The sequence below is a fragment of the Mirounga angustirostris genome, unplaced genomic scaffold (genome assembly GCF_029215605.1).
Source record: "Mirounga angustirostris isolate CCGP_5_RB_7025 unplaced genomic scaffold, mMirAng1.0.hap1 SCAF_15, whole genome shotgun sequence".
NCBI lineage: Eukaryota > Metazoa > Chordata > Mammalia > Carnivora > Phocidae > Mirounga > Mirounga angustirostris.
Genome location: NW_026991723.1, coordinates 88,603,664 through 88,614,092, shown reverse-complemented (window position 1 = coordinate 88,614,092; position 10,429 = coordinate 88,603,664). Strand labels below are relative to the sequence as shown.

Here is a 10,429-nt window from a genome sequence, read left to right as displayed (position 1 = left end):
GTGCCACCTCTTAGCCTTCCTGACGGTCTTCTTGTCGGAAGACCTGGGACGAACAGGGCCTAAAATGAAGGGTACTGGTGATGAGGACATGCAGCCGTGCACACGGACGGTGCTCTGTGGGGACCCTCGACAGCCCGGCCGTGTCCACATGCTCCTCCCCAGGTGGAGGTCTGAGTTAGGCCAGGAACATCAAGTCCGTTTCTTGCTTCCGGGAGCAACTCGTTTCCATGTTAAAGAGACATGAGCAGAGTGTCCCCGTGACACAGCTTCGCCAGACCCATTTATTATCAAGTTGGAAACTAAGAGAGATTAATGCTATGAATTTTTTACCCCATGGCTCTGAGACGATATGGCCCCAAAGTCAATAATTATAATAAAAAAAGAACGAGCCCAAATTTGCACAGCACTCAGGGGCTGCCGGGGCACGGCTGTAAGCTGTCCCAGCAGTGGGGGGATGTGAATGCTAAGCTGCCAAGGCCGTCAGATGCAGGGGACTGCAGGAGAGGAGAATCAGCCTAATTGGCGCGATCAGCTCCTGGGCCTAAGAAAATAAAGGCCTGATCCCCCAGCATAGTGACACTTCCTCAAGCTGCTTGCAAGTTGGGCTCAGTGGAGCCACCAGCCTTTGATGACTGCCCAGGCCCTGGGAAGCACTGTTGACAAGTTGTTGTGCAAACCCACGCGTGCAGCTGGTAACTTCTTCCTCTCTTTCCTCTGGGCCAGATGATAGGTCCTCGCGCCCTGTCGTGTCTCCTCCTCCTGCCACTGGGTGCCTGCTTTCCTCTGTTGGACAGAGAAGAGCCCATGGCCACCGTGCGAGGTGTCAGAGGTGGAATGAGCTGGGCCGGCCTGCCCGGGGGACACCGCGTCCCCCTCCCCCGGGGCTCCTCGCGGTGGCCGAGAGCCCCACAACCTCATGGCCTGCTTGTCACGGCCAAGGAGCTGCAGACGTCGGGCCAACAGCGCGCTGGCTTCAGGTTCCGGTTCGGGAGGCAGGATGATGGCAGCGAGGCTACTGGATTCCTCCCCGCAGATGGTGAGAAGGCCGGCGGCCCGTTAGGGACCCTGGCCGAGGAGCTCAGCAGTTATAGCAGAAAAAAAGGTGGCTTTAGCTTCCGCTTCGGCCGGCGGTGAGGGGCCCGGGGTGTCCGTGGACCCTCCCTGCTACCACTCCTGCTCCTGTCTTCTCCTTGAGCCTGAAAGACCAGGATACGAAGAAGGTATGGGGATTATTATAATGAATTCTCAGCAGTAGGATCACTTAGGCGGGTGCTTGCTTTTGATTTCCAACTTTGCCGAGACAAAGACCTGGATGGTATCAAAAGGGAGGTGGCCCAAAGCAAGCTGCATCCCAGTGAAGAAGAAAGCGCTGCCCTTTCCTCTGTTGGACAGAGCTGCCCCAGCCGGCTTCCCTGTCGTCCGGCTCTGAGCAGTCCCCTGGCTCAGCGGCCCGCAGCCGTGGCCGCTGCTGGGCCATGAATATGGACAGGCAGGGCTGGCTGTGTCGGCTTCAGGCTGAAGGTAGGTGGGCTGATGATGGCCGTGGGGTAATCAAAGTTTTGACAGTCTCCACAGGGACGCCTGTAGCTGACATCCGAAGTGCAACTCTGAGGGAGCACGTCCCACCGGCTAGAGAGGATGGTTCTTAAAGTTTAAAAAAAAAAAATCTTGTTCTCCAGCCCATTAACACAAGATCCCTCTGGCAAGAAAACCCCGCTGTGGTGTCAAGATGTCATTTGGAACCGGCTGCCCATTCCCTTCTGATAACTGTCCTCGGTGGTACAGGGTTTGCCAAGCCAGGAGTCTCGTGGGAGACGAACAAGGAAGGAATGCATTTTTGCTCGAGCAAGGTTGCCTTTCAAATGTTCAGAATATGAATGTGTTGTGTGTATCCTTTGAAATAAAAGTTGTAACTGCAAAACCGTAATGGAAAGCTCACCTGACTCTTGCCTACAGGTCCTCTGTGCCCTAGGAGTTTGGTTTTCCTGAGCTGCCAGTGCCTTAACTCGGGGGAGATGGAAATCATGTTGCCTGTATCCACACCTGTCCCAGCAGCCCCTTAATTGGCAGTTGGTAAAATACCCATGGTCGAAGGCAGAGGGAAACACAAGACGGGGCGTATTTTCCTCCTGTGCTTGGCTGCTCCTTCCCTGGTTTTCTCAAAGCAAAGAGCATTCTGAAAACAACTTCTCCACCCCAGGGGAGGCCAGCGCTCAGCCTGGAGTGGCTGCAGGCCCGGGGCGAGGCAGAGCATCTCTTTCAAATGCTGCTCTGCTGTGTCCTGCATCCCATCCTGTGTCAGATACGGCAGTCTGATGCTGCTTACTCCCAGGCTGGCTTCGACCGCTGAGATGAGAACCTAGATTGATGTTACTATGGCAACATCTCCCCTCCTCCTTTCGAGCTGCTGCTTGGCCCTGTTCACAACTGAATAATTTTCCATTGAGCTGTCACAATTAATTGGTGGATTTTTATTAGCCTTTTAGAACCACACTGGGTTGGGCCCAGCTTGGCACCTCGGAGCATTTCACAGTGTTTTCCATTCTATTAGTGACTTACCTTCCCCAGTAGCAGCTCTCAATCCCCGGCAGCCAGAAAGCCACTTTATTAAGGGGTGACAGATCTGAGCCACAAAAGAGCCAAGCTGACTGGGAGTGCGGAAATTGGGTGGTAGGATGGGCCAGGAAGACAGGAATCAGAACATCACCTTATGCTAAAGCGAGCTGCCTTCTCCTGGAGCTCCTCACTGCTTCTCCCCTACGCCTGGGCACACGGCCCCACTGAGAGAGGGGCCAGACAGCGACATCGAGTCTGGGAGGCACGTTATACGCTCTTTGGTCTCCACCACTGTCTGGGGAAGGGATGAGCCAGGATGCCTCCTGCTAATGGGCAGCCTGATGGGGATGGAACACATCCTGGGGTCCTCGTCTGTTGATAAAAGAGGCAAACACTCAACCCTCAAGCCACAGAGGGCAAACCTCAAGAAAATGAGTCCCAGCGTGTCCATAAAGGACAGCTCTAGCTCTGAGAATAGACACCATAGGGTGGCCAGGTGAAGGAGGTGTGATCCCAGCCCAGGCTCTCACCCCAATGGGTGCTCGTTTCTACTTTGTGGGGGGCAGGGGTTGGGGGGGTGAGGTGGGGGCAGCACGCTGGATCACTCCTCCCTTCGCTCATTCACAGAGAAGCCAGAGAATGGGCTTGTAGAAAGACCAGGTGAGACAGGACACAGCAAAGGCCAAGGGCAGAGGGACGCCCTGCAGCAAGGTCCCCTGGTGAGACAGACCCCCCTTGCCAATTTCTATTCTTAGAATAAAAGAATAGACGCCTCCGTGGTCACTAATTACAAGAACTTGGAGGTCACTAAGGCTGAGATACTCCTGCATGTGTTTACACACACTTTGGGAACATACTGGCTGGTTTTTAATTTCGTAGGAGGAGATGAACCTCAGAGAAATCAGAGATAAAGAAGGGGGGAGAGGAGAGCCTTCAGAGGAGTGGATATCCTGTCATTAGGCTTTCATCATTCAACAGCAATCAACAACAAAGTTATTCTTTCCAGTTGCTTGTACATTTGAGCTCAATAACCCTGAAAATCCAAACGATCAAACTGTTAAGGGCATTGCTCTATTAAATCCACTCCCGCTGTATCTGGCTACATCTCCTCTTTAACCCTCGCCCCACCCCAGTGAGGCTTGCTCGAGGTTTGGGGCCCTGTCACGCCACCCCCACACCCTTGGTGGGGAAGATCACTCTCCAGATTAGTGAAGGTGAGGCTCTTCAGAAAACACTGACTTTGCAAGCACAGATTAAGCTCCCCTGAGCAGTCCAGGTTTGCTCCACCTGGCGTGGCAATGCGGTCTCCAGCCCAGGCGCCTGAGAGCTGTCTGCATCCTCTCACTGTGTTTTTCCAAGACAAAAAAAGCCTTCATCTTGGGCTGCAGATCTAAAAGCATTTAGCCATTAAACTGACTGGGGAATATTTTTGCTTATATTTCCCCATGTTTGAAACATTCACAAAAACGTAAGAAAGAGGCTCATGGGGCAGTAAGCCATCAGGCACCTGCTGTAGTAAACAAGCTGCCACCTTGCCCTCACTTTGTCCCTGGGCCGGAGACACTGCATGACAGAGTCCACTGAAGACCCCAACTCAGAAAAGATGCTGTCACCCTCCGAGCAGGAAGCTGGGGCTCCACCCAAGAAGTTGGGAAGCCATTGGGTGAGGGCAGGCATGGACAGACACCGTGGTTGGTCCGTCTTGTCCCACCTGATGCCTTCTGTGCCGAGAACATTGAAAAATCGATTCCCCAGGACACTCAATTTGGGAATGCCTCCTGTAACATATCCTGACACCAGAGAAGTTGGGCCAGCTGTAATTCTTGACTTCTTCTACTCCATGACAGGGGGAGGAGCCGGACTCTGGAGCACAGAGCTCTGCTGGTCATGCTGGGGCCGTCTGCACTGCCATCAAGTTAGTCCAGCACAGTAGGTGAACAGGGGCACGTGCTGTGTGACCCTGGGCAAGCTGCTTCACATCTCTGAGCCTCAGCTTCCTCGCATGTTCAATGAGGACAGGGACAGAACCTCCCTCATTAAAGAAACAGTGAGAGGGTTTCACGTGGTCACACAGAGCACATCTGTAGCATATAGCTTACACGTGTGAGCTGAGCTGAGATTTTAAGAAAATGCTCACTGAGGGGCGCCTGGATGGCTCAGCTGGTTAAGTGTCTGCTTTTGGCTCAGGTCATGATCTCAGGGTCCTGGAATTGAGGAGCCCGTGTCGGGCTCCCTGCTCAGTGGGGAGTTTGCTTCTCCCTCTCCCTCAGCCCCTCCCTCCCCCTGCTCATGCTCTCGCTCTGTCTCGAATAAATCTTAAAAAAAATCTCTCATGAAATCTGACACACGTGGAGAACGTGCTCCAATTCTGAGTGTACAGTTCAATAAACTGTCCCCAAGCGCCACACCCATCAGCCAGTGTGACCCAGACTAGGAAATAGAGCATTATCGCCACCCCCAGCTCCCCCGCACCCCAACCAGGCGTGAACCTCCGTCGTGACTTCTAACACCAAACCACAGACCAGCTGTGCTTTCAGTGGATGGAAGCTTCTGGCGTCACTACTGGCTGGCTGGCTGCTTCTCCTCCACGTCACGTTTGACTCGTGTATACCGCGTGGCGCCCAGTTCGTCCGTCTCCACGTGTTCAAGCACACCGCCACGCACTGCTCCTCTCGGCTGTTTTCGGTCCGAGGCTGGCTGTCAGTGCTTGCTCTTTCCCATTTTGTCATTTCGGCTTGTCCTTCGCTCCGATGACGACAGCAGCTGCTGGCCCTGCTGGCAGGCCTGACCCCGCTCCCTGGTTCAGGACCTCGAGGGCAGGCCTCGCAAGGATCGGAACACCGGCTGTGTGCAGCCCTGTGCATTCTCCTGGGGCTAGATCCCAGTGCGCTAAGTTCTCAAGGGGTTCTGTGGCCTAACAAAGTTAGGAGCCGCTGTTCCAGAACGGCCAGACCCAAGGCAGTTTCTGAAGCTCAGGTGGCACACACAAGATTCTTATTTGAGAGAAGACCCGTATTTCCCACGGGCACAGGTGCCATGGTGACTGGCATGTGACACCACGCTCGAGCCGTGACTGTAACCTCACTGCTGGGCGTCAATAAAATGGGGTAAGGCGCTCTGCCAGAGGCTGCTGTGAAGACTCCAGGGCTGGTGCACGTCTGGCACAGAGGGAGCGGCCATCGGTGGTGGCTGTCTCTGTAGTCACTCTGTGTCTTCTTCCTGACTCCAGAGTTGTCCCTTGAGGAGACGTCCCCGACCCGGGAAATCCCGTGTCCAGCTGTGGTTCAGCCACGGACAGAGTGTGGCCCGGGCCTCCGTTCCTGCCTCCATGAAACAGCGGAGGAGGTCTTGTAGCTCCTGGGTGTGAGCTCGCTCCATGGTCCCAGCAGCCCCCACCTCACGAGGGCCCACGTCCTCACCTCCGCCGCGGAGCTTCCACCTAACCGTGCGCCTCACCATGCTCTGGTGAGCAGATCTGTATCCTCTGACAAGTCTGCGGCTTAATAAGTATCATTATCAGAGAGCACTACTTACTTCTCTGATTTCCACTTTCTGAGCTGTCAGCTGGCGTTCAATGGAGGCCCAAATAGGGAAACAGCCGCACGTGCCCCCTTTGGTCCCCTAGGTGGGAGGCTGGGAGAGGCCACAGCCCGCCGGGTGGCATTTCCATCACCCTGAGGCCAGCACCCCTGCCCCCGCCCCTCCCCCTGTACACAGAGAAGACATGGGGTGTGTGGACCACCGTGAGCGAGGGGCGCTTCGGGGGCTGGGGGGGAGGGGAGCTGGGGCAGGTTCGCAGAGAAAAGCACACCTGTGGGGGGACGAACGTTTCCAGGCCAGCGGAGTCCAGGACACCTCTTCCCCATTTCAATGATGCTGTGACAGGCTGACAGCGAGCACAGCCCTGGGGCTCATCTTCCTTTCCCACCCCAGTGGGACATGGCCCCTCCTGCTGGCAAAATCAGTGTCAAGGGCACAAGCAGGGCCTGAGGCCAGGACTTGGAGACTGCTCTCGGAAGGCCGAGGAAGATGCAGGATTTGCGTTGCAATCCCGCCACGGAGCCTCCAGTCCTCCTTCAGGGAAACAGGGACCCCCACCACCACATGCACCCCACAGCTCTGAACAACAGGGGAAAAGTACAGACCAGAGCAATCTGCCCGAGTTCTAATGTTGTAAACATTTATTTAAAAAATACTACGGAGAGATGTGGATTCAAAAAACACAGAGTCATATACAGAAACAAAATGTACTGGACCAAAAAAAAAAAAAAGACACCATAGGCATTTGAGAAGGGAGAATAGTGGAAAACTATTTACATGTCATTTATAGAAGAGCAAGTCTATAAAAGAGTGTAATACCAAGGTATAAATGCAAAATATAGTGGCACATCATGTGAACAAAGAGACCAGTACCTCATGGAAACGCAGTCGAGAAGCTGGGTGGGGTCTGTTTTGCTTTGTCTGCAAGGCCTCTGGCGGTGTTCGAGGACCTCCCTCAGTCTGTGTAACACAGCAGCCTGGGGGGAGGGTGGGCAAAGAGGTGATGCGCCGTGAGGACAGCGTAAACCATCTCTACCAGAGAAATAAAATACAAGTTTAGGTGAGGAGCATAAAAATGGGGCCCACGTGCGCTCACGGCACGAGAAGGCATGGGGGTGGAAGGTGGCTGCTCCTGGTTTCTCCAAGGGCTGCTCCTGGGCCTGGCACGAGGCGCAGGCACGTGCCTGCCCACTCTTCAGTAGCTGCTCTAGGTCAAGCTCAAGACGGTCCGGCCTCTGCCCCACAAGCCTGGTCCAGGGCCGCGTGGGGAGAGGAGACAAAGGCCTGCTCTTTGAGACACGTTCTGGGGCTTCATTTGTTTGTGGTCGTCTTCATCTCTGATAACCCCAACAGAAACAGGGGACTAAGTGTTGCTCATGGTGATTCAACAGGACGTTTGCCCCTTAGGGCACAGCCAACACTGGCTGGGGCTTTGGCTCCACAGTCCCTTTCCTCCCGTGTGCTGGTGGCCATGGCAGGTCCTGCTGTACCAGAGGTGGCTGGGCTGAGGGCAGAGCCACGGAATGCTTCAAGATCTCCAGAAAACCGAGGACTGGCTTGTCACACAGAAAGAGCTCTGCATGAATCTACTGTGTCTCAGAGGAGTACAAGGAGGAGAAAGAGATCAGTCAGAAATCAAGAGCAAGTGCCTTTTCTGGGCACCTGGAAATCTGAAAGGAAGGTGACCTGGGCCCGAAGCAGACCTGCCTAGGCCTAGCCCCAGGCCACCTGGGCACCAGCTGTTCATCCAGCTAGCCATCCCTCCTGCCTCCCCTGCCCCGGTTCGCCAGGCTGAGACCCTGCTACCCTTAGGACTCAAGCTTTCCACCCAGGATGAGCAGTGCCTGTCACAAGACAGCAAGGAACCGAGAGAACGGATGACAAGGATGGTCTCCCACACCACGGGCCTCTTCGGCCTCCCCACCTGTCCCAGGACCCAAAGGCTGGCTGGTCTTAGCACCCTGTTTTATCCCCCAAATCAAGAGCTGTCCGTCACATGAGCAAATGTGAGGGCACCAGCCCCCCGGCAGCAACAGAGGGCAGAGTGACCAGCTGGCAGCCCCTTCCAGGATGGAGTTCTGGAAACGTGTCTTCAGTGCAGGAAGCACAAGAAGAGGAGTGCACAGGCCCCCTCCCTGGGGTAAGTGGAGGGGACAGTTCCTTGGCCTTGGTGAAAAGGCTCCTGTTCAGGGCACTCGTTCTTGAGGGAAGTAGGGAGAAGGCAGAGCCAGAGGAGGGCCTCTGGAAAGAAAAGCGAAAAAAAAATGCTCATCCGCTTTCCCACCTGGCCCGCAGGGCTCGGTCCTGAAGCACTACGTGGGCAAGAGGCTGGTGGGCCAACGGAAGTCCACAGAGCAGGAACTCCACAGACAGAACTCGGAACAGAGGCGGCTCCGGGAGCCCGGGCTGGGGAAGGGGAAAGTGCAGGAGCACAGCCGGAGCAAAACATAGGTAGTAGGGCTGTGTTCCACCGTGACCCTCAGCTCCGTCCAGCGCGGTGCTCCCGGGCCAACGTCCCAACTCACTGGTCTCGTGTCAGCCACCATGGCAGGCGTGGGGAAGCCCTCACGCACGGCAGGGGGCTCCGGCTGGCCTGACGCCTGGCCTCTGCTACCTCTGTACGATGTCACTGATCTCTTTCACGGAGCTGAGGAGTTTGCTGAAGTCCTGAGTGGCCGCTGGGCCACTCCCTGCTGTCGCCGGGCAGATCTGAAGCTCCCGGAGATTATTCTCCAGTTTGTTGATGGCCTCGCGGAAGGCGAACTTGTTCCTCATTTGCTGGATGGAATCCACATAGCTCACACAGAACGTGTAGAGGTTCTTGCCGGCTTCTAGCACGGCGCTATGGCTGGCCATCTGCTCGGAGTTCTTGGAGATGGCCAGGCACAGAGCCTCCGTGCCATCCAGGACCACGCCCTTGGTGATGGTGCCACTGGCGATCCGCTCCGGAGGCTGGCGGGTTTTCCGAAGTGACACACGGGTCGATATGAGAGGGATGAAGGCAGTGGAGGCTGGCTGGTCCGCAGCCAGGGCGGAGGATGCCGATGGCAAGGTGGAGGGGGAGGGAGCTGGGCTGGTTGGGGTCCCCGCCGGCTTGCTGGACGACTGTGGCTTTGGCATGGACGGGAGCACGGGCTTTTTGACGCCCTCTCCCAGCGGACCGGGCCTGACGGTGTCACTGTTCACAGCATCCACGACCACGGCCGTGGCTTTGGCTTTCCCGCCAGTGCCGGCCTCCCCAGCTGCTTCCTGGCTCAGGCTCTGAGAGGGCTTCCCGGCCTTCCCACCGGAGGCTGGTGGCGGGGGCGGCGGGACAGGTTTGAGCTTGGACAGTTTCCCCTTGTCTCTCCCTGGGGACTCAGAGGAGGGCTTGTGCCTCCTCGCTCTGGGCTCCTCGGTGGGGGCCTTGCCGGTCCCTCCGGACGCGCCTGGCCCTGCTCTGCTGGCGGGGGGCACCGGCTCAGCTGTGGCAGGTGTCCCCAAGGCACCGGACTTCCCGGCCTCGTCCTTGTGGGGGAGGCCAGAGGAAGGAGCCCCCGCGACCTGCCTGCGGAGGAGTTTCGGAGTCAGACTGGGAGGGCTGGAGCCGGGGCTGGACTCCCCCGCGTCTCGGAAGACCTCGTCCGCTGCATCCTCGGTCTTTTTCACCAGCCTGGGTGGGGGAGTCACCGTGCCTCTGGTCACCTGATCGGACCTGTTCTCACTTGCCCGCTTCCGAGGCAGAGCTGGCTTCTCGCTTTTGTGCCCTCCAAACGTGGACGAGTCGAACTGCCTCCCCGTGGACTGCAGGTCCCGAGGCAGGGTGACAGACCTCCACTCTGTGTCCCTGGCCCCGTGAGGCACGCAGGAGGCAGAGCAGGACCTTAGGAAGCGCTTGCCGGAGCTGCTGCCACTCTCCTCCTCACCGGCCGCCAGGCGGCTGCTGGTCAGTGTGCTGGACTTTTTCCACAGGTGGGGAGACCGGAAGCCTGCACCCCCTGACTCCCGGAAGGCTCCATTGGGGACGCCAGCTCCGCTGCTGGGCTTTGGGGACTTGGCTGGCTCGGCTGCGTCCGAGGGTGTGAGGGCTGGCGCCCCGTTGCTGGTTTCTCGGCCCTCTTCCTCACTGGGCGCCTTGCGCTCGGGCTGGCCGTCCATCTCCCGGAAGGAGCTGCTGCGTTTCGGGGGGGTTGGGGCTGTTTTCTTCTTCTTCTTGATCAAGGCACTGAACAAATTGGTCTTTTTGTCTTTGGGGAGAAGGCGCTCATCTTCATTTAGGGCGCCGTCCTGGGGACCTCGTTCTTTCCGAGGGAGCAGTGGAGACACAGGAGGCTCATGGTCCAGAGGATCTGAA

General features: G+C 56.8%; 2 protein-coding genes across 3 annotated transcripts in view; one reads left to right on the top strand and one right to left on the bottom strand.

Annotated features, from left to right (window-relative positions):
* Window positions 1-723: 723 nt before the first annotated feature.
* Window positions 724-1,134, top strand: QRFP (pyroglutamylated RFamide peptide). Its single transcript, XM_045882023.1, has one exon. It carries the CDS (start codon window positions 724-726, stop codon window positions 1,132-1,134), a length of 411 nt encoding a protein of 136 aa, XP_045737979.1.
* A 5,580-nt stretch (window positions 1,135-6,714) lies between these two features.
* The window catches only part of ABL1 (ABL proto-oncogene 1, non-receptor tyrosine kinase), a 135,398-nt gene continuing 131,683 nt past the window's right edge, over window positions 6,715-10,429 (bottom strand). For both annotated transcript variants that reach the window (XM_045883353.3, XM_045883357.3), the window contains exon 11: window positions 6,715-10,424. In XM_045883353.3, coding sequence (XP_045739309.2) covers window positions 8,707-10,424 — 1,718 coding nt within the window. In that variant the 3' untranslated portion in view covers window positions 6,715-8,706. The remainder of the gene's footprint in view (window positions 10,425-10,429) is intronic.

What these genes read in the sequence shown, in the direction of transcription:
- QRFP (XM_045882023.1), top strand. Translation starts at nt 724, where the DNA reads ATGATAGGTCCTCGCGCCCTGTCGTGTCTCCTCCTCCTGCCACTGGGT.